Source organism: Mobula hypostoma, chromosome 15 (genome assembly GCF_963921235.1).
Source record: "Mobula hypostoma chromosome 15, sMobHyp1.1, whole genome shotgun sequence".
In the NCBI taxonomy this organism is placed as follows: Eukaryota; Metazoa; Chordata; class Chondrichthyes; order Myliobatiformes; family Myliobatidae; genus Mobula; species Mobula hypostoma.
In genome coordinates this window covers 55961997-55986887 of record NC_086111.1, presented here as the reverse complement: position 1 = coordinate 55986887, position 24891 = coordinate 55961997, and the positions used below count along the sequence as shown (strand labels likewise).

Sequence of the window (24891 nt, the reverse complement as noted above, 5' to 3'; positions counted from 1 at the left end):
AGCTGCTGATAGGGGTGAATGTGCCTCGGGCATTGGAGCCATCGCAAGTGGTTTGCAGTGTTCATAATGGACCCTATGCAACCAGAACAATGCTGGGTTGGACTGTTAATGAAAGACCGCAGTGGTGGAAGAGATGACGCTTGACCAGAGCTGACAGTTAAGTGGGACTTCAGTTTTGTGTTTGAATGAGCTTTGGCAGCAGCCATTCAGGACAGATTTCCCTGAATGCAGTCAGGAGGGACAACCTGGTGTAGCAGGATAAAATCACAATCCAGAATACACTGCTTAACAAAAGAGAACATTGGTGCAAATGTTGAAGTTTCATATCCTCCGTGTCTTAGTAGCATATAGTTGTAATTATTATAGTATAATAATTAGGGAGCTGGAAGGTAGGAGCCTCGTATTCTGCATTATGCATTTATTATGGTAACTGGTCACATTAGTGGGGGTGCGGTAAAAGCGAAGGGGAACAAGTTCCGTATTCATGCATATTTCGTGGTAGTTTGTAGCTTGGGGTCGGCAAGCTCATATCTTTGCTGACCGCTGAGATAACGCTCAATTACATATTTGCTAATTGTATGTTCGCAAATTACTAATAAAGGATGGAATAAACGGGTTAACTTTTGGAGCAATCACTGGCGCTGTGGGCATGTCACGCAAGTATAACAAGTTCATACTGTCTTAAGCAGATAGCAATTGTTTTGTTTGATTTTGGATTAGTTTCTGCTGCTACAAAGCAAATCTTCTGAAGATTTTTAATCTTTAAAATCTCAAATTTACAAGCCATGTGACACTGGCACATCAACATTCAACTCAACATGGTATCGAGCGGCAAAACACTCACATGTTAAATTCTTTGGCAACATGTGTTGATCTGCATTTGTTTAAACCTGCCAGGTGAACAGTTAGCCTAATCATTTAATGAAGTAACTTTCCTTCCAGCGACAAAGAGAATCACAGTAATTTTTAAAAAGTTGACCCTTCTTTAATATTTTAAATTGTTTAAAATATATTAATTGGCTTGCATCTATCTTTTTATATTTTTAATCATTTATTTTATTTTATTTTATTTATAGATACAGTGTGGAACACCTCTTCTGGCCCAATGAATTGTACTGCCCAGCAATACATCTATTTAACACTAGCCTAATCATGGGACAATCTATAGTGACCAATTAACCCACTAACCGTTAAGTCTTTGGACTGTGGGAGGAATCTGGAGAACTCAGGGGAAACCCATGTGCTCACTAGAGGACGTACAAGCTCCTCACAGACAGCACTGGAATTGAACTCTGAACTCTCGAACACCCCAAATTCTAAAAGAGTTACATAAACGGCTACGCTACTTTCATTCATTACGTGCTATCTCGTATGTTGTGGCCGAAAATGGTCTTGACCATAATTGTTCTTGGCAAATTCCACAGAAGTGGGTTTGCCATTGCCTTCTTCTGGGCAGTGTCTTTGCAGACAGGTGACCCCAGCCATTATCAATACTGTTCAGAGACTGTCTGCCTGGCATCAGTGGTCGCGTAACCGGGACGTGTGACAGGAATCGGCTGCTCATATGATCACCCACTACCTGCTCCCATAGCTTCATGTGGCTCTGATCAGGGGGCTGAGGGGGTGCCACACCTTGCTCCAGGGTGACCTACAGGCTAGCAGAAGGAAGAAGTGCCTTACACTTCCTTTAGTGGAGACGTATCTCCATCCTGCCACACAAACTTCATGCTACTTTGATGCCCCCAAATCCTTTTAATTGTTTTTATAAGGTTGAATGTACCCAGCATATGAGGGTATACAACACTCTTGACTGTTTTAATAACCTTCAAAGTTGGAGTGGGTGGTTTGTTTTGGCTCTCCTACCACTACCTGCCACAGAGTGGGACTTAGATTGACTCTTCACAGCTGTCTGTAGCTGGTAGCTTGTTCAGCTGCAAGTAAGGGTAGCTTCCTGCTACCAACAAATTCTGACCTTTAATTCCAATAATTAGCAGATTTAAATGTGTCCCCTGACTTTCCCCAAAATTACCTGGAGCGAGATGATGGGAATATAGGGAAAATTAAGCATGATTAGTGTAAATAGGTGCCTAATAAATGGCATGGACCCAGTCTGCCAAGGGCCTATTGTGCTGGATGAATTATCATTCCAGCCAGCATTACCATATTTAATGTACAAATCAAATGCAGTCTATATACAGCCATAGGGTGATAAATGGTAAGTAAAATTCTACATACAATTAACTATCTTCACCAGAACTCGATCTAAAAGAAGGGAAACTGCAGCCATTGACTTTTGAAGCAGACTGAAGTAGCTAAATAACCTGCTCTTGCTCTTATTTTTTTGAGTATCCTTGATATTTAATAGCATTACAATCACAAAGACCCCACTTCAATATCCTGGAGGTCACTATTGACCAGGAATTCAACTGGACCATATATACACAAGTCCACCTCAGAGACTGGGTTACCTGCAGCAAATGTTTCATCTCCTCACCTCCTGTAAGACTCACTAGTCACCTTAGAATTCACGGGAAGGGAAACATCCTCAACTGAAGGAGCTATTAAAGAAACAAACAGCTAAAAATGTACTTCTTATTGATGTAAATTATTTTGGAATGCCCTGAACGGATTATCTGTGACTGTGAATCTATAGATGGGCTTGATCTAATCTGGGTTCCCTTTCTTATCCAATAGCGTAACAAAGTAGATTAACCTTGAGGAATGATGGATATTATTTCATGATCTTCACCATTTCTCACTCAAAATTACTTCTCATAAAAGTGAAATATAAAGGAAAAATACTGGTCAAAAATGAGTTATGTATCACAGGAATTAGGAAATTCAGCTGGTTACCAATTAAAAGGTTTTTCAGTAATATTGACTGTGATTATTTAGAAAGACAGAAATTGTATCTTTAGGTAATGTGCATAATAAATTTTACAGCCTATGTATATAAAATTTAATTTTAGTTAAATGATTCAAGACAGTTCTTTTCACTTCTGCACAGAAACTATTGTCTAAAATCACTTTTAGACTTTAAGCACTCAAATTATTATCTTTGTTTTACCAAAATAGCCAACAATGTTGAATGGGCAAGTTCCCAAAAGAAGATTGGCTGTTTATTCCAGAAAAAGAATAATTTATGACCCTTTGTCAGCCATATTTCATGATTTAACAGTGTTAACTTTGACAGTAATTGTGCTGCGGTGCTTAAAGAAAATATAATCTATGCCAAATAAATGGCTTGCAATCAGGAGGATATAGCAATCATTTCCTGGCCTTGTATCTGGCTGAAGTGAGTCATTAATCTGTGAAGGGGAAGGAAGTAAGTTTCCAAAAGTAGTAGTGAGACAGACAAAATGTTGGCTGCTAGAGGTTTGTGTTTTAAATGAGTGGTAAAGGGGCTAATTGTGTTTTTTTCAATAACTAAACTGACTTTGCCTTGAGATAGAAAGTGCCTATATTTCTATCATATGAAAATACAATTAAAGAACCATATCTTTTGGGGGACCCAATAGCTCCAGTTACATAATTCAGTTTCACAATTATAAAACGTTAAAAGCTTGTCGGCAGTTCAGGAAATGCGATGCAAAATCTCCTTTGCTGTTCTGCAGCCAGACCAACTTAGTGTGCCCATTGATCACTGCAGTTAATAGATTCCCGTGAAAGGAGGGAATGGAACTTGGGTAACCAGACAAGGCTATTGATAAAGAACGGGGAGAACAGAACTGGGTGGTTAATACATGTTGCTTCAAATTGATTTTGTTTTTATATATCAAACTGGCAAATATGAAATACTAAAAAATAAATTTCAATCAATAAGGTTCATGACGAAAGTATAACAAGCAATTTTATTTCCACAACATCCATTGCTTATTGAGATGTGAACAGCACATTAAGTGTGGAGCAAAACATTAAATTGCCTTACCATTTTCCTAATTGCCACGTTGGAATGGTTAGCTGCAGTTGAAATGAGCTCCAAAGATTCTAAAATTTAAAACAAGTTTTAATTAGTCATTAGAAGTCCATAATATATAAAAACCTGTAGTTCATAAAACCACAGATGGAAGCTTTAAACCTATTAATGTATTTAACGTAATTTTAAAGAATTGTTCCCCCCTTGTCATCCAATTCTTCTCCCTGCTTTGTTTAAATCATCCACCCATATCAGAATGCTGGTTTAATCCATCCCTGGTATTTTAGCCATTCTCATGCACAAACCTAAATCTTGACCACCAGCAGCCTAATTTATTAAGGGAAATTCTAAACCAAGCCATTAGATATTAAGCTAAGTGCTTAGGGTAGGACATCATTAAAGGTCAATAACACAAAAGAGATAGCAACCATAAATAATATTACAATCAATCATCATCTATATCTTTTTTGTATTGTGGCCATTTTTCATTCTCTTTCTCACAATTAACATGTTGTATTCATATTTCCCCTGATGAATTAGGAACAGATGTTATTTCCTCCTCAGCATGATATAATAATTTATTGCACTAATTGCCTTTTTCAATTTTTGCCTGCAAACAGCTATCGTTTCAAAACAGAATCCTGTTATCAACATCTTGAATTTAAAATTTGCCAAACGTGCAAACATCAAGGAAGGAATGTAGCAGGATCTGAAGAAGCAGTTCAAGAATTACAGGATAATTTAGACAAAATGTAGAGCTGAAGAAGATGAGTGGCAAATCAAACACTGGAGAAATGACTTAAGAGAAGCATTTTCAAATTATTAGGATGATGCATTCACAAAGTCACATGCATGTATACAAACTGGATTGAAAAGATGATAAAAACAGCACAGAGTAATAGGACAAAGGGATATGGTATCCAACCAATGAAATTTGGGCAATCGTCATACCCCTGTATAAAAGAATATTTTTTTATCCACTACGATAAATAATAGGAATGGATTTCAAGATAAAACATTGGAGACAAAAGCTATAGATTATTTAGGGACATTGAATGGTTGATGAAGTAAGCGATAAACCAAACAAAATTCCAAGATCAGGGGATCAATGAAGTTCAAGAAAAATAAAAACCAGATACAAGAGTAAGATTTGCAAAAAATCCACACTAATTATTACAAACCAAAAATCAAACCAAACACTACATTTTTTTTGTTCAGCACGATCTACGTGCCACAGTTCCCGAGGAGACATCGGACTGTGTAGAGGGAGAGAGAGCTTAAAAGAAGCGAGCCAGGCAGGCGGGGGACACAGTCAGCACATTTTGCTTGCCACAGTTCCTGAGGAGACATTGGATTGCTCATAATTATGCAATTGGCAAAGTCCAATAAAAAGAAGTTGGGTTTAGGCAGGATTGACCACTGTGTGAGTGGGCCGGTTTTAAACTGGGGAGTTGAGGCTTTGCCTCATGGAGGTTTAGGAGACGTAGGCCATAGGTAGATTTTTTCTCTTTATTTAGTCTTTCTTTCTTTCTTATTGCAGAAACGGCAGGGGCCCTAGCAGACATAATTAAAATCCTTAGCCATAGGTAAGGTGCTGGAGGATTGAAATATAGCTAATAGTGTTCCATTATTTAAGAAAGACTATAAAAATAAGCCAGGAAGTTATAGGCCAGTGAGCCTAACACCAGTGGTGGGAAAATTATTGGAAGGTATTCTAAGGGACTAGATATATAAGTATTTGGATAGACAGGGACTGAGTAAGGATAGTCAACATGGCGTGTGTGTGGTAGGTCATGTGTAACGAGTTTATTGAGGAAGTTACTAGAAAACGATGAAGGCAAGGCAGTGGATGTTGTCTACATGGACTTTAGCAAGGTCTTTGACATGGTCCTGCATGGGGGATTAGTCAAGAGGTTTTGGGCATTAGGCATTCAAGGTGAGGTAGTAAATTGGATTAGACATTGGTTTCATGGGAGAAGCCAGAGGGTTGTAGTAGATGGTTGCCTATTTGCTGGAGGCCTGAGACGCATGGTGTGCCACAGGGATCGATACTGGGTCCATTGTTGTTTGTCATCTATCATAATGATCTGGATGATAATGTGGTAAACTGGATCAGCAAATTTGCAGATGTCACCAAGATTGGGTGTAGTGGCCAGCAAGGAGGGCTGTTCAAGCTTGCAGCAGGATATGGCCCAGTGGAAAATTGGGCTGAGAAACAGCAAATGGAATTTAACAGAGACAATTGTGAGAAGCTGCACTTTGGCAAGTCTTACATGGTGAGTGGTAGGGCACTGAAGAGTGCATTAGAGCAGAGGGATCTGGGAATACAGATCCGTATTTTTTTTGAAAGTGGTGTCACAGGTAAATAGGGTTGTAAAGAAAGCTTTTGGCACACTAGCCTTCTTAAATCAATGTATTGAGTACAGGAGGAGAATTTATGTTGAAATTGCATAAGACATTGGCGTGCCCTAATTTAGAGTATTGTGTGCAGTTTTGGTCACCAACCTACAGGAAAGATATAAAGAATATTGAAAGAGTGCAGAGAAAATGTACAAGCCTGTTACCAGGATTTGAGGGCCTGAGTAATAGGGAAGAGTTGAATAGGTTAAGAGCTTTTTCCCGAGAAAGTAGAAGATTGAGAGGAGATTTGCTAGAGGTATACAAAATTATGAAGGGCATAGATAGGGTAAATGCAAGTAGCTTTTTCCACTGAGGTTGGGTGAGACCACAATAGAGGTCATGGGTTAAAGGTGAAAGGTGAAATGCTTAAGGGGGAATATGAGGAGGATCTTCTTCACTCAGAAGACAGTGTAGAATGAGCTGCCAGCACAAGAACATAAGAACATAAGAAAAAGGAACAGGAGTAGGCCATCTGTCCCATCGAACCTGCCCCACCATTCAGTAAGATCATGGCTGATCTGTCCATAAACTCAGCTCCATCTACCTGCCTTTTCCCCATAACCCTTAATTCCTCTACTCTGTAAAAACCCAACTAACTGTATCTTAAATATATTTAGTGAGGAAGCCTCAACTGCTTTCCTGGGCAGAGAATTCCACAGATTCACCACTCTCCGGGAAAAACAGTTTCGCCTCATCTCCGTCCTAAATCTTCTCCCCTGAATCTTGAGGCAATGTCCCAAGTGGTGGATGTGAGTTTGATTTCAACATTCGAGAGAAACTTGGATAGCCACATGAATGGGAGGGGTTTGGAATGCTATGGTCTGGGCATAGGTCGATGGGACTACAGGCAGATTAATGGTTTGGCACAGACTAGATGGGCCAAAAGGCCTGTTTCTGTGCTCTAGTATTCTATGACTCTAAAGAGAACTTTGTAATTGTATTACACACTGCCTGATTGTTACATTACCTAGCCCATATCATCATCTGTCTGTTTCTTAGCCATGCACATATCCAATTTATTATTTAAAATTTCAACCATATCTTTCATCACCTTTCCATACTCCACAACCTGGCTAAAAACCGAATGATATAGCACCTCCCTGAGGTGCATGGCTTACAGAAATTCATATAATTTATCCAATCATTTTCATACCTATGCCTGGGGAAGCATTCATTGTTTAGTGTAATAATATCCTCAGATCTTTTCATTTATTCTTCTCCGTGAAATTCTATTCATTCTATAATCATGTTTGTTGGTTTTATCTAAATACGTTCATTTTGAAATTAGTAATTACCAACTGCCAGTATTTATTTTTACCAATTTATTGTTCTTAGCACTGGTGAGCTGATTTCTTATTTATATAGAGGTCCCATTATGATTATTAATAAATTAACCAGTAAAAGTTCCAAAATCAATCTCTGGGCTATCTAAACAAGTACAACTACCCAATTAAAAATGAAGCATTTGGGAATTATGATTCATTTACTATAACCTCTGAAATGCCTGTTGTTTGATGCCATCATTACCGGCCAATAATGTTGTAAGTGCAATTCATTCTTATAGCCACTGATCATGCCCTGGTATGTATGTATGTATTTATTTATTGATTGATTGACATACAGTGTGGAATAGCCTTTCCAGCCCTTCAAGACGCACCGCCCAGCAACCCCCAATTTAATCCTAACCTAATCACAGGTTAATTTACAATGACCAATTCACCTACTAACCGCTACATCTTTGGACTGTGGGAGGAAACCAGAGCACCTGGAGGAAACCCATGCAGTCACGGGGAGAACGTACAGACTCCTTACAGACAGTGGCAGGAATTGAACCTATTTCTGCAAGTCGTTATGTTAACCACTACACTAACGTGCCACCCCAAGTTGTAACACTTTTGTACGAATTGATATTGGATGCCAATGGCCTCATACCTTTTGAATAATACCCAGGAAATATATGTCCTTTTCAAATCTATTGCATTACATGAAGTACAATATAATTCAGTACATCTATACAAATTACCAGTAACCATTTCAATGAGGAAAAATTTAAACAGTAGTTCCTGGAACTGCTTTTGTAATATATTTTATATTGCTCCAAACCTATGCCAAGGGTCAGGACTTTAAAAAGTATGTGATTGATTCATGTATAAATGTTTCATTTTCAACCGTTTTTTTTTACTTACTTTCTGCATCTTTCCTATCCACGGAGTCTTCAGGCAGTTTCTTCAAGTAATCCTTCAGGAGGAGCTCGTAACGGGGAATGCGTTGCACTGGTTCAAGCATGTGGTGCTGCAATGTCAGGTTTCCACACACATCTTGTTTCTGTTAAATTAGTTACACAAATTAACTGACAAAGCATACATAGTTGGATACTTATTTCTAATACTCTGCTTCAACTGCTATACTTGTAAGTCCTTGTGCGGAATTACTTTGCTTTGACTTCATTTTTTACAGACCACTCAGCGGAGACTTGGTATGCTAACAATTTGTGATAATCTATTTCACCATGCTGCTAGCTAATATCAGTGAAGAATTTCAGCATAACCATGTGCTCTTCATAGAATGAATCTCATATTATTTTGCTCATGTTCAATTAAACTTTCGTGGTCGAGTTTTCTAACATGGTGGTCTTTGAGGCACATTTTGCTTTCATTTTAAGCAGCTATACAATCATATCATATTTATAACATGTGGTTAAACATAATTAAAACACTACAGAGGAGAGGAAAATCATAAAAAAGGAATACATGCTGAAAATCTGGGAAAAAAGTGCTGGAAAGCCTCATTAGCTCAGGCAGCATTTGTGGGAAGTTAACATTTCAGATTGAAGACTCCCCACCAGAGATCAAGTTTCTGATGAAGGGCTGTTAACTTGAAACAATAATTGCTTCTTTTCCCATCGATACTTTCTGACCTACTGGGTTTTGTTCCTGATATCCTGGTTCCAGCCTTTCTTTGGTTTTTATTGCAGAGGAGGTGAAATTTTCCGAAGTGGGTGCAAGAGCAGAAATATCTTTATTTGCTTTGGGACAAGAGTACAACCAGTGATAGGCATTGCACCATCTATTCTATTCCACAAACCAAAAACAAGCTCCTCCTCCAAAACCACAAAATACAGGAATTTATTCTAAAAATGTTCCCTCTTCCTGCTTATTAATGCGAGACAACAGAATAATTGCTGGACGGCACAAATGAGATGTGGCTGGCCTATGGAGGACAAAGGTAAACTACTATCAGTCTGCTAGTTTTTCAGTTTTACAAGCACACGTCATCAAGGAGAGTGTATTTTAAATTGATCTTTTCACAAGTGAAGAGACTAGCCAAGTGCTTCATTGATTCAAATTAATATTTTTGGATGCATTTCAAAGATTCCAGTCATTACAATGAGTATTAAACCAACTGTGAGATTGCTATGAATTACATGACAAGTAAATGTCACACTTTATGTTTTAATCTTTCATTATGCCTTAAACATTCTATAATGGCTTGTGGATTCTTCTTTAGCTTTTGGTCAGTAAAGACCAACTGGATCAATACCTGATGTAGCTTTTATTCAATTTTAATGAATGAAAAGCAAATTACTTTTCTTTTCCATGTACTCTGATTTCAACCAATGTTTAAACTGATGTTCACTTAATTTCTCAATTCCTTCTATTAGATTGTTTTTTTTAAAACATCATTTTTCAGTCATAGTCAATTCTTTTGCTGCTTTTACGTGAGTTTTACTGTAATAAATCAGGATTGCCAATAAAATAATTTGCTTCAGTAGATCCAAAGCCATATGCATAACTTTATTCCTTACATCACAATGTCTGGCCTGATTGCAGTAAATTTCATTTATCTGACAGAGCATAAATGTCAGTTTTGTTCAACAAGACAGATAAACGCTACACTTCTGTCATCAACTCTGAACAAAACTGACAGTTTTTCAGTTAAACTTGCGGGCTAAATTTGAATAAACATTTTAATTTCTGTGACAGATACACAGGGCACATTGCTCATAGTGTATTCTATATTATTTCAGTTATGTCTAGGACTCTTGTTGTCAGAGGCAAGTGAAGGGACCGCTGGGAAAACTGTTGATTTACTCAAGGTGAACTTCCGAGAAATAAGTAACTATCAGACTGACTGCAATGATCATATTCTTTCCATATACATGCACATTGAGGAGCACATACATGTTCATATGCCTGGACAGAGGACAAAACAGAGGCATTGTAGCACCAGGGTCCCATGTTTGATCCTAACCCCAGTGATGTCTGTGTCTGTACTCCCTGGTTCTGTGTGTTCCTTTGGTTCTCCGGTTTCATCCCAGATCGCAAAGACATATGGGTGTGGAAGTTATCACCTGCTCCTTCAACACTACCTCTTTGGTCAGGATAGCACAGCAGCATCTCCACTTCCTGAGGCCTCCCCCACCCCCGCCATTCTAACCGATTGTTACAGGAGCATCATCGAGAGTGTTCTGACCAGTTGCAGCCCTGTCTGGTACAGGAATCATGAGGCATCTGACCGCAAGTCCCTACCAAAGATTGCACGGACTGCTGAGAGGATCACCAGGGCCTCACTTCCACCCATCAGAGGTATTTATCAGGAAAACTGCGTACGCAGGACCCTTAGCATTGTCAGTGATCCCTTCTATCCGTCCAACAATCCCTTCGATCCCCTATCTCCAATCAGGCAGGAGGTACCATAGCATTAGGACAAGAACTGTTAAGATTAGAAACAGCTCCTTCCCCCAGGCCCTAAGTCTACTGACTCTGCCACCACCCAGGTCTCCATGATGTGCCAGTAGCGTAATACTGTTTCCTTTTTACATCATAAATGCAACTTATTATTTGCAAGTATATTTATGGTAACATTACTTTTGTGTGGTGTGTGTACTTGGTCCAGAGGAACGCTGCTTCATTTGGCAGTAAACATGTGTACAGTTGAATGACAATATACTGAACTTGAACTTGCCCCAAGTTTGAAGGTGTGTGGTGGAATCGGGGATGAGGGGCTGGTGTGGGGTTGATAAAATGGTTGGTATTAATGTATAATTGGTGTAAAAGGGCACAGATGATAGACCAAAGGACCTGTATCCATGCTAAATCCCACAGGTGGACCTCAAGGATGCATGCTTAGCCTACTGCTTTACTCTCTCTACACTGTACTCATGACTGGGTGTATAAGCACAATTCAAATGCCATCTATAAATCTGCTAATGGCACCTCTGTTGTTGGTAGAATCTCAGACGGCAATGAGGAGGCCTACAGGAGTGAGCTAGATCAGCTTGTTGAGTGGTGTTGCAATAACAACCTCACACTCAACATCAGCAAAACCAATGACATGATTGTAGATTTCAGGAGGAGGAAGTTGGGAGGACACACACCAGTCTGCATCGAAGAATCAGCAGTGGAAGGGGTGAGAGGCATCAAGTTCCTAAGCATCAGCATCTCGAAGAATCTCTGCGAGGCCAACACATTGTTACCATCATGTAGAAGGCACACACATAGCTGAAATTCAATCGGAGTTTGTGGAGATTTGGTACTTCACCAAAGACTCTGACAAGCTTCTGTACTGGAGAACACTCTGGCTGGGGTTGCAACACAGTCTAGTCTGGAGGCTCCAATGCACAGGATGACAAGAGACTGCAGTGCTGTAGACTCAGACAGATCCCTCCCCATCATCAAGGATATTTTCAAGAGGCAGTGCCTCGAGAAGGTGGCATCCATCATTAAGGATCTTCAACCCAGAACATGCCCTCTTCACGTTACTACCATTAGGGAAGAGATACAGGAGTCTTACGACCTATACTTAACAATTTAGGAACAGCTTCTTCCCCTCTGCCATCAAATTTCTGAACATCCATGAAGCCATGAACGTCACCTCATTGTTCCTTTTTTTGCACTGCTTATTGATTTTTGTAACTCATGTACTTTTATGTCTTTGCTCTGCACTGCTGCTGCAAAACAACAAGTTTCACAAGTCAGTGATAACAAATCAGATTCTGATTCTATAAAATATATAGGTACACCACCATTAAACTATATGCCTATACCATGCGGAAGGAAACTCACTTGAATGTCCTGAATGATAGATTTAAACTGAGATGATCGTTGCATCCAGGAATTCACCAGATCCATTGCACGATCAAAATTCTTTACATATTCCCCATACATCTTTAAGAAAGGAGCCAATTTCTGGAGAATATCACCTATCCGAGGATTTTTATCCCTGTAATAAACAGAGAAACAATACTGTTACAGTTTACATTTGCTAATACATCAAGTTAGTTCTATGGGGGGGGGCAGGGGGGGAGAGAACAAATGAATCAAACCATGTTTCCACTAACACCATTTTTGTTGTTTTACTTGCTAAATTTGGCACTATGAAGATTCCTCAAGTGGCTGAGCAGGAAAACAATTCCTGCATTAAGTTTCTATCACTGGCCACCAGGAGGCATGCTGGAATATTAGCTACAGTCCACATCGTTCTTTCCCTCTCTGTAAAACCGCTCAGAACCTTTGACAGTTCGCCATGGTCAGAATAGGTCAGAGTAAAAAGCTACATATAAGCGTCTAAAAAAAAGAGAAAAACTCAATTTTCAATTGTCAAATAAAGGCACAGTTATCCCTAGATTACAAATAACATGCTACTAGCCAAAGCAGAAACCTTCTGCTCAGTTAAACAATTTTCTTTTCATTTTTAGTGACTGAAATATACGCATATCTTTCCAACTCTTCAACCTTTAGCACTCAGTCGATTTTCTGCTACGCCACTCACACCTCCCACTTCAGGTGACAGTGTCCAAATTGTGACCCCCTCCCTCCCCAATCTCCAACCATCCCTCACTGGATATGTTAAAATTGTTCTATATCAGCTGGCACAGTAAAAAGGGCTGGGACAGCTCTTTGCCCATGTTGTTCTCTCCCTTGAACAAGTGGGCAAAAACATGGTAGCTAGTTCTCAACATGGTTCTGGTGGAAGGCACAATTTTGTATTTCTTCTCTTCCTCGCTGGCACATCTCAATGATGTGTGCCTAGCCCACTGCTCTACTCCCTCTACACTAATAACTGTAGCTAGGCACAGCTCAAATGCCATCTGTAAATTTGCCAATGAGACCACTTCTGTTGAAAGTTCCCAGATGGCAATGGAGTGAAACAAAAAATTTCACAACATACGTCAGTGATAATAAACCTGATTCTGATGATGACGGAAGGTATTTCAAAATGCTAAGAAGCTAGGAGTAAGATACAAACTGACATAAGTAAACCTACTAAAAGAAACTTTAAAATTAAGTAACAGAATTAAAAAATAGCCAGCAGAATGACAGTCTTCATCTCAAGGAAAGCAAAATAAAAGTGAAGGGAGTTATGTTTTTATTGTACAAAAACTTGTGTCAGACTCCAGCTGGTTTGGACTTGGGCAGATCCCTCAGGAAGGACACTCACCTCAGAAGAATACAGGTAGATTCAACTGGATGACATCAGATGAGATGAGGTTAGCCTGAATATTTTAGGCTTGCATTTCCTTCCATATAGATACATTATTGAAGAGATGCTGTCGTGATCGTGTGAAAAGATGATCTGGAAAGAAACTAATTTCTCTACGGCATGGAGCGCAACTTGAAAATAAAAGAGCTAACTGTTTCGGAATGATACCAATGTGAAAAGGGATCTTTTATATTTTGTAACTCCAAAACATTAAACTAATTGAAAGGAAAAGATAGGAGTCTGAAACGTGAGTCTAATTTCATGTTTACTTTAAGTGAGGCATGTGGTAGCGTCATGACTTATGCAATTCATTGCATATAAGCAGTAATGCATTATTTAAATGAACAAGCATGCTTAATCCAACAATATATTTACACTATTACTCAAATACTACTGAAATATTAAATACACAAAGTTCCTCCCTGCTTAACTATAAACTCCAACTCAATATAGAATGCATCTCAACTATGTACACAGTATACTAGATAAAACAAATGTTATGCAGACATTCACAGCAGAGTAAATTTTTAAAATTGTCCCATTCAGGCTTAAGGATTTAATCATTTGTGGATGCTTTTGTGGGATAACCTCTTTCCTGAAAAGGGAGGTCACTCTGCTTGGCAGCTGAGACTTGTGGCTATGAAACAACCTCAGGTTCTGGGGCCTCCTCTGTGGTTGTTGTAGGAGTTGCGTCTGAGACTGCAGGAAGTGGTTCTGATAGCTCTAGACACCTTTCTTCTCTTTTCTTGGCTTTTCTCTCTCTCCGTATCCTGCTCTTTTTCTTTTCGCTTCTTTTGAGGATGTGCATCTTGAACTTGGGAAGGTGAATTTAGTTCACTGATGTATTTTGTACTCTGCCTCTCCTCTCAGTTTCCTCATCCACAACATAGCCAGATTAATCCTCTGTTTTCCTTTCTCCATTGACTCCTTTCTTTTTGGCCTTCCATTCATCCAGCCAGGCTTTGGCCTTTGCATCTACTTTTACAAGCAGCTTTTTGTCTCCACTTGAAGTTCATGAAATAATCTTAATGCATAGTGTGGATTCTGATAGTTCATACTCACAAAAGCAGAATCCTAAAGCTCCTTTAACAGTCTTCCAATTTAAAACCAACTACATTTTGCAAGTAACTGCCTGATTAACATATCAGAAACTTATTCAAATATGTTACCTACAAAAACTGTTGTAGCCAAACCACTACTTCCATCACTTTCACGATTCTTCTGAGCAGCATGGTCCTTCCTTGGTCCAATATGCTTTCCAACCAAAGGCACAGTGGCTGGCACCAACACCTGTTTTCCTTCTGTTGGGCAACAGTTCATGGTGTGCAACATGAAGACAGTTGTGGCATCATCCAGTCCTTTCTTAATTCAGCTTCAGTTGATCCTATTGTAGGGGATGTGGCATGTGGCATGTAGCATGAATGAATCTCAAACCAGGTTGTAGTTGTCTCAGCCACTCACATCATCATAGTGCTGTCCCTCCTGTTTTTACCACATACAAGTCCAATGTGGCTTGTTGGTTGTTGTATTTCACTGTTATAAAAATCATTCCCACAGGAGTTATCTTTTCTCTAGTATAAATTCTTAGTTGGACATCTACAGGCTTCACTTAGGCCTCTTTGAAATGCCGTTCAAACTCATTTTGTGGAATGACTAAAACAGCCCAGCCACAGTCCAATGCCAGTTTAACAAATGTGCCATTCATTTCTGCCGTAGGCTTGTCCATTGTAAGTTTCATAATGTAAATCTCAAGGCTAGCCAGTCCTGTGTCACTCTCATCATTATTAGGGTTTTTCATCAACAGCATGAAGATCAGTGCCTTTTTGAAACTGCAACTTGACCTTTTATCTTTTTTCTTCTCTGTGCAGTCCATTTATGTCCAACATTCTCTTTGTATATGACCTACTTTGGTGCATTTTTGCAAGTTTCACCTTTAAACCTGCATTGGTCTGGTTCACGTGAGCTCCTTCCATAACGGTAACACAAGTTGTTTGGCCAGGCCAGTTTCTGTTTAGAAGTTTCAAGTTTGTTCATGCTCATTTTCATTCCTGGCTACAACTCAAGCGAGTGTCTGTCTGCTGTTTCCATTGATACAGCAATTTCAACTGCTCTTTTAAATATAAGTTGTGCTTCAGTTAAGTGTCATTTGTGAATGCTTTCTTGTAAGATTCCACAAACTAAGCAATCTCTCAGTGCTTTATTAAGACCACTATTGAACTGACAATGCTCAGACAATCTCTTTAATTCAGCCACATACACTAAAATGGACTCCTCTTCTTTTTGATTCTGCTTATTAAACCTAAAGTGTTATGTAATGAGCAACGGTTTTGGTTCTAAATGTTCCTGCATTACTTTCACAACATCAGCAAAACTCATTTCAGCTGGTTTGGTTGGAGCAGGTAAACTCCTAAGCAAACTATATGTCTTTAAATCCAATGCACTAGCAAAACTGGTACTTGTTTTTCACTGGCTATTCCATTTACTTTACAAAACTGCTCAATTCATTTTGTATACAATATTCCAGTTATCTGTTGCGTAACAGAACGCGGCAATCTTTCTAACACAACCAGCCATTTTTGCTCTTTTCTATGATTATTATCACCTGGTACTCACTGCTTATGAACCCATGAATTCTTCTGTTTTCTGCCTTTTTTAAACTCGATTGTGTCTTCCCTTCTGAAGAACACAAGCTGTGTTGCTTTTTTTTAAAACTTGAATGTCTCGCTGCGCTCTCAGAGGTAGGTAGTCATCTCAGGTTCGTTTTAAAAATACCTCATCACATTTGTTATGTTTTGTAACTCCAAAACATTAAACTAACTGAAAGGAAAAGACATGAGTCTGAAATATGAGGCTAATTTTGTATTTACTTTAAGCGAGGTGCGGACATTTCATGTGGTAGTGTCAAGACGTATGCAATTAACTTATTTTTACATACAACCCATAAAGAACAAAAGTGCTTAATCCAGCAATATATTTACAATATTACCCAAATACTACTAAAATATTAAATACACAATAGGATCTGATTACTTCCTATGCATCTGCCAAGTCCAGTGAAAATCAAAACAAGCTCAAGGATCAAAACGAACCTGTAGTTCTGTTGCTGGCTGAAATGCTCCTGCTCTGAACTATGATCTAGCTACATGCTCTTCTGCACCCCCACAAAGTTGCTCATTGCTTTTAAACTGTGATCACAAAGTACTTTCACAATCTGTTTCATACTGGTGAAAAGCCAGAACATCTACTCCTGTCTCTACACCATCCTATCTGCCTTCATTAAGCTAAAAATGAAATCCATCAACTGAGAAATTTCCGCTGTAACATCCTTCCAGATTAATTATTGGTTCCCCTCCCACTGCAGGCTTCACAATTTCTAGTTAAGGGGCTTTCTGCACTCCTTATGAACAAAGGGCAGTATTTGCTGTAGGATCAACTATTAAAAACACGTGGTTTGCTGCAAGCACTCTTTTACTGTCACAAGCAGTACAATGCCTTCCTTCCTAGAGGGGTAGTCAAATGTCCATTAGGATATGTCACTTGTCCAAGAGGCAAGTCCAGCAGCGATGAATTTGAGATTTTCAGGTTACCATTGTTATGAAATGTATTACTAACCTTGAAATTCAACGTGAATGTCATTAGCATTCATAATTATAGCCATCGATGTCAATCACCGTGTAATACAGTAAAATTTAAAGACTGCAGTGGATGCATATGACTGACCTTGAAGGTGAGATCCAACAGGGATCAGGAAAATCATTGCAAAGAGAAAGAGATACACACCACGAGGAAAAGTGCAGCAAAGTGAGACAGAGACAGAGAGATAACTGAAAGCAATGAGTATATAAAAGTCATGCAGAAATAAATGACCAACAAGAGAAAATCTGCAGAACCTGGAAACCCGAGTAACACACACAAAAGGCTGGAAAAACTCAGTAGGCCAGGCAGCATCTATGGAAAAATGTACAGTCGATGTTTCGGGCCAAAACCCTTTGGCAGGACTCAGGAATAACGAAGTTGTATTGAAAGCAGAAAGATACACAAGGAGTAAGAAAAGCGATTTCTTTTTCCCTGTAAGGAACAACATCAGACTAACAAAAAAGTCATTCACTAGATCTTCACTGGTAAATAATACTTAAAATTGACATGTAGAAATATATAGTATTTAATAAGAAACCTACTGGATATTGATATGATTGGAATTAAGTTAGGATATTTTATATTTGGTGGATTGGGTTTGGATATTTCATACCAGTCCTCTGAAAAAGATCTTAACAACCATCTTAACTCTATATATGCCATAATAATTACTGGATAAAGAGAGAGGAGAAAATGGCAGTGCGATGCAGCTCGCAGTGGCCACTCCGGTGGTGATGTCTGTTATGTGTCAAGTAGGGTGCCGTGCACAATCCTGATGATTTGATGGAGACGGACGTGAGAGCATGGAGGAACATCTGGTGAAACATCTGAAATGCCTGCTTCGCTGCCGCTGCTACTGTGAGATCGAGAATCTCCGGAGGGGAAGGTCCCGAGTCCTCGGCTTTGCTTGTTGCTCGGTGGCCGGGGCGGGGTCAAAGCGGGGTCGAAGCGCTCGGCAGAGGATGGTGCTTGGAGAGGCTGTGTCGGAGGGGCTGGTCGGAGGCTCGAAGTTTTCAGACGGACTCAGAGTCCACTGTGGTCAGGTGCTTCCAATGGTGTTGCATTGGCAAGTTGGTGGTGCTTGGAGGTTCATGGCAGGGAGAGTTTCTCCCTTATACCGTCTGCGTGAGATGATGAGGCCATTGGGACTTTTTTTTTTACCGTGCCCATGGTCTGCTCTTTATCAAATTACGGTATTGCTTTGCACTGTTGTAACTATATGTTATAATTATGTGGTTTTGTCAGTTTTTAGTCTTGGTTTGTCCTGTGTTTCTTTTGATATCATTCTGGAGGAACGTTGTATCATTTTTTAATGCATGCATTTCTAAATGACAACAAACGAGGACTGAGTATTCTCATAATCTAATCTAATAATCAATTCAGCTGCAGTTAAAAGCTAGTGCTTTCTTTTAAATTTATCAGAGCCCTCTTTCCTGCAATCCCTTTAAATGTTCCTGAACCCTGTTTCCCACAGTCCCTTTACTAGGGCTTGTTTTGTCACACTCCCTTTAAACTCATAGGCATCTCATTCTCACAGTCCCTTTAAACCAGGAGTTCCCAACCCTTTTTATGCCATAGACTCCTGCCATTAACTGAAAAGTTTGTGGAACCCCTGCTGTAAACTCTCCAGGCTCTGTTCCCTATGCTCTCTTTCAACTCTAGAGACAGACTACACTACGAAGCAACATCTTAAAATAAATTAACTAAAAGTGTGTTGGAGGCTTGGCACCACAGAATTGCTGAGGGCACTGGATTATCGGAGTATTGCTGCAAATATTAAGCTAGTCAGGTTATTACCAATTTAAGATAAGTAAATAAATATTAACGTACTGCAATTCCAATGACAGTGAGCAACAATCCAGAAGAAGCTCCCTTTTTGATCATCAATTAGAAAGTGCGTGATTAAAAGCATCAATCATCAACTTTTAGCAATGCACAATAAACAGGTCATTGAAACCTGTTCTTTTTCAAACATCATGGAAAAGTGTTTTTCCACACCATACTTGAAAGCTTTCATAATTGTCTGAACTAAAAATGCCTGAAATAATTAATAGTTAAATTCAGTAAAGAATTTGATGGAGCATGGAAGTAACAAAGAAACCTGGGTTGTAGTTCTCCTACAGAACTTTAACAGTAAAAAGCTGCAGATGTTAGAAATTCCAAATAAAATCAGAAATTGCTGGAAATACTCAGCAGGTTAGCCGGCACAATTCAAGTTCTTACAAAAGATCATCAAGTTGAAACAGTAACTCTATTGTTCTCACCCCAGATGCTGTCTAATCTGCTGAATATCTCCAGCATTTTCTGTTTCCACTACGAAACTTGAAACATCCGGCTGAAATATAAGACCTTGATTGCTGTCTCATAGGAAGGAAAGCACCTCAGACAACATCTCTACACAAGCACACAAGATAGAGATGTTAATCTATATACATTCTTGGTGTATCGTTCAATAAGAAATTTTTTTGTAACATTGATAGTCTATATATCAGGGCAGTAGAAGTTTATATCTAGTTGAAAAAATTCTTTATTAAATTCACTGCCTATACCACTTAATTCTGATATTTAGTAGATGTTGACAAATTCAGAGTCTGGGAAAGTGGATTCCACATAACATATCTCACTTTTCAGTGAGAAAATTTATTGCTTTTTGGTTTGAACTAATAATCAGTCAGTTCAAACCAAACAGACCGAATTTAGTTCTGTCAGCCAAAAAGCAATAAAGTTGCATTTTGATTATTGAGGTAGATCACATGGAATCTACTTCTTCAGATTTTAAATTTGTCAACAATAGAATTGGAATGAAATGGTGTAGGTTGTGATTTCTGTGGAGAAATTCTTAGAATGAATTTTAAATTTCAATGTCTTGACTGGCAAGTTATTCAAATATATCATGTTCTTTCAAAAATCTTTTTTTTTCCCTTAGGAAACATGGATCTTAGGGGACAATCAGAAAAGATGTAATTTCAAACACCAGCCATCTGCTAACCCATTCAGGATGTGTGGCCAGCAACGAAGCATTTGAAATTAATTGCCAGCAGCACAATTTTAATGTTTCAACATTGGCCAGTTCTGGCTTCCCCTTTTCCTTACTCACCATTCTTTTGTAATTCTGGCTTTTAATCCTGGCAGAAGAAACTTGTCGTGAAAGCAATAGATTGAGGAAATGTTTGAGAAGATTCCAGTAATCACCTCTTGTGGAATGCCGGCTTCATTCAGTTTAGTGCAAAACACCTAAGTGAAGAACCATCACAATAGATAAAGATGTGTAAACAAGATTGATGAAAATACTGTTTTACCCAATAAAGCAGGGGGTTCCCAAAGCTTAATGGTATTGGTCCATAGAATAAAAATAAAGTTGGGAACCCCTGCAATAAAGGAAGGTTCATAAATTTCGCCTGAAAAATAATCACCATTTCTATTGAGACACTTAAATACATGACAGATATTTTTAAAAGCACTCAAGCCAAACTTATTTTGTGAAAACTGCTGGATAAAACTTCGGTTTTATATACTCCCTCTGGCATTTTAGATACCCTGTATACACAGAGCAGACAAAAATATTTCTCTGAGCACAGAAACTACCATTCATCTCCTTTGAGTCTGATGATGACAAATGAAAAAGACGAGATGTCATGCTGATATCACAGCACTGAGTATAATTGGAGATATGTAGCATCACAGAATGAATTTCACAGCCAATTTATAGAGCCCATAGACAAGAAGTTGCATTTATAGATTATGAAACCATTATTTCACTGCTTTCAAATACAGCACTCAGTGGTGTTCCAATTATTGTTAATGTTGATAACTTCTGAATGTTCGCTTTACAACTATTTTGAATAATACACCTTTAAATTTAACACAAATTAACTGATGGAGAAAATTTAATTGTTTACTGCTTTGGAAACGTTTTGATAAATTTTGGTCAATTTAAAATCACCAAAAATTTTAGGTGTTTTTAAGCTGTCAAGTTCAGATAAACAAAAGAGACAATGAATGGCATTAGGTTTGCCTCAAGCAGGAGAATAAATGAAGAAGGGAACAGATTTATCTATCAACAGACAGCACTGCAGTGTCAGTAATGATGTTATCACCATACAAGTGTTCATTACAGACTTGCATTATTTTCATCTACTGCTCAGCTAAATCACCAAACCATTCATTTTGCAGTTCGAGATGGCTTATGAAAGTTGACAAGGTGTGTACGTATTATTTCTGTGGCTTCTGCAAAATGCACACATTGTGTGTAATTGGAATTGTCACAGAAATCAAGCATGTGACCTTATTGGTCATGTTAGTTAGTTGCCAAAATGCAAGAGAAGTTTTATGTAATTGAAGACAACAAGCAAACTGCATCCCTTCAAACAGTGTAAATTAAAGAGCTTGCTTCAAAATGGAAATGTTTCATTGCCTGTTCTAAACAGAATAAATCAAGAGTTTTATTTATTAATATAATATCGCCAGTGCAGAGTACCTCTGTGGCCACTCCCCTAGATAATAAGTATACCGCTCTGGATACTGTTGCGGGGGGGATGCATGGACTGACCGACCAGAAATAAGTCGCAGAGCCAGCCTCAGGTCTCTGGCATGGAGTCTGGCTCTATGGTTCGTTTCAGAAGGGGGGAAGGGAAGAAGAGGATTGTAGTAGTAATAAGGGATTCCATCACTAGGAGAGCAGACAGGAGGTTCTGTGGACGTGATAAAGACACCCAGATGGTATTTTGCCTCCCAGGTGCCAGGGTCAGGATTGTCTCGGATTGGGTCCACAGCATTCTAAAGGGTGAGGGTATACAGCCAGAAGATGTGGTACATATTGTTACCACCAACACAGGTTGGAATGGGAGGAGGTCCTGAAGAGAGAATATAGGGAGTTAGGTAGAAAGCTGAAAATCAAGACCTCCAGAGTAGTAATCTCCAGATTGTTGTTTGTGCCACGCTCCAGTGAGGGTAAGAATAGGATAAACGTATAGCTCAGGATTCTGCATCATTGGGATCTCTTCAAAGGAAGGTATGACCTGTACAAAAAGGATGGGTTACACCTGCACCTGAGGGACCGATGCCCTTACAAACAGGTTTGCTGGAGCTGTTGGGGAGGGTTTAAATAAACCTGGCAGGGGATTGGGAACCAGAATGATAAACCTGAGGATGGGGCAGTTGCTAAACAATTAGATGCAGTGCATAGGCAGAGTGTGAGGAAGGACCGGCAGATGATGGAACAAAATTGCAGTCAGTGAGATGAGTCGAAATGTAACAGTGGGGCAAAATCAAAAAGAGTAATGAATACAGGACTGAAGGTGTTATATTTGAATATACACAGTATATGGAATAAGGTAGATGATGATCTGGCACTATTGTAGTTTGGCAGGTATGACACTGTGGGCATCACTTAGTTGTGACTGAAAGATGATCATAGTTGGGAGTTTAATATCTACTGATACAACTTGTATCAAAAGGACAGGCAGGTAGGCAAAGGGGGTGGGTAGCTCTGTTGATAAAATATGAAATTAAATTCTTAGAAGAGATGACATAGGATCAGAATACATAGAATCTTTGGGGTAGAGCAGGGGGGCAGAAATGAGTATTGTTGCTGTTACTAATGGGAACATGAAAGGTCTGAAGTTATAGCACTGTGCAAAAGTCTTAGGGACCCTAGATTTTTTATATGCTTTCATGTGGTATGGTCTTCAACGCTATCTGGGATTCCTGGAGAGACAGAAGCAAGCAAGACAGCAAAAGTCTGCAGAAGAACTGTGGCAAGTTCCCCAAGGTGCTTGGAACAACCTACCAGTCAATTTTCTTAATAAAACTGCATGAAAATGTACCTAAAATAATTGATGCAGTTTTAACGGCAAAGGGTGGGCACACCAAATATTAATTTGATTTACTTTTTTACTGTTCACTGCTCTTTATAGTTTTTTTTGATATCTTGGAACTTGCCATTTCATTATCTTTGAAAGTGATTTTGCTTTACAGGATTTTTTTTACATGTGTATAGTACTGTAGATAAGTCACCTGGGCAAGATGGATAACACCCCAGTGTTCTAAAAAAGATAGCTGAAGAGATTATAAGGACATTAATAATAATCTTTCAAGAATCTCTAGATTCTGGAATGGTTCAGAGGACTGGAAAATTGCTAATGTCACTTCACTCTTTAAGAAGGGAGGGAGGCAGTAAGAGGAAATTTTACACCAGTTAGTCTGACTTCAGTGGTTGGTAAGATGTTGTAACCCATTAGTTAGGATGTAGTTTTGGAGTACTTGGAGGCACATGATAAAATAGGTCGAAGTCAGCATGGTTTCCTGAAGAGAAAATCTTGCCTGACAAATCTGTTGGAATTCTTTAAAGAAATAGCAAGCAGGATAGACAAAGAAGAATCTGTTAATGTTGTGTACTTGAATTTTCAGAAGAGCTTTGACAAGGTGCCATACATGAGGCTGCTTAACAAGTTATGAGTCCATGATATTATTAGCATGGACAGATCAGTGGCTAATTGGCAGGAGGCAAAGAGTGGAAATAAAGGGAGCCTTTTCTGGTCGACTGCCGGTAATTAGTGGTGTTCCACAGGGGTCCGTGTTGGAACCACTTTTTTTACGTTATATGTCAATGATTTGGATGATGGAATTGATGGCTTTGTAGCCAAGTTTGTGGAGGAAACAAAGACAGGTGGAGGGGCAGGCAATGCCCTGAGGAAGCAAGGAGTCACCAAAAGCACTTGAACAGTTTGGGAGAATGGGCAAAGAATTGGCAGATGGCATATAGTGCAGGGAAGTATATGTTATGTACTTTGGTAGAAGGAATGAAGGCATAGACAATTTTTCAAATGGGGAGAAACTACAAGAATCAGAGGTTCAAAGGGACCTGGACGTCCTTATGCAGGATTCCCTAAGGGTTAACATGCAGGTTAAGTCAGTAGTGAGAAAGACAAATGCAGTGTTAGCATTCATTATGAAATGCCCTGGTTAAGAATATTACCGCTATGCTGTAGGTATTTCATTTTGGCAGTCTGTACTGCTCTCAGCTTGTTTGGGTTTGAGCTGAGATAAAAAGCTTTGTTATTCAACTTAGGAATGTGGTGTCAGCCAATCAGGATGGTAGATTTGGAAGGAGGTTCTAGAAGACGCGTGCAGAGAGGTCTTTGTTGGCAGGAGCTGGGAGAAGACAGGAGGGAAGGTGGCTGAGGAAGCCGTCCCTGTTGCACAAGGTGCTTTGTGCAGATGATAACCTCAAGGAGGAAGGACCAACACTCCCATGGGAGACCTGTTTGTTCGAAGTGGACTTCAAGTGACATTCGGAAGGTGGTGTGTGCTTTCACACAGACCGAGGGTCCAGCGCGTGAGTGATTTGAGCTCCAACTTAGGTGCACATTTTGACTGTTTAAGAGTAATATGCCCTTTTTTGATTTTTTTTTCTTTCATTTTATAACTGTTGCTTAAATTGTACGATCTGTTATTTC

At 39.2% G+C, this 24891-nt stretch overlaps 1 protein-coding gene across 10 annotated transcripts in view; it reads right to left on the bottom strand.

Moving 5' to 3' along the window:
• The window catches only part of LOC134356877 (FYVE, RhoGEF and PH domain-containing protein 3-like), a 269626-nt gene that overhangs the window by 43960 nt on the left and 200775 nt on the right, over positions 1-24891 (bottom strand). For all 10 annotated transcript variants that reach the window (XM_063068102.1, XM_063068108.1, XM_063068106.1 and 7 more), the window contains 4 exons: positions 20532-20668; positions 12382-12538; positions 8503-8641; positions 3929-3987 (listed from right to left, as the gene is read on the bottom strand). In XM_063068102.1, the coding sequence (XP_062924172.1) occupies positions 3929-3987; positions 8503-8641; positions 12382-12538; positions 20532-20668 (492 nt within the window). The remainder of the gene's footprint in view (positions 1-3928; positions 3988-8502; positions 8642-12381; positions 12539-20531; positions 20669-24891) is intronic.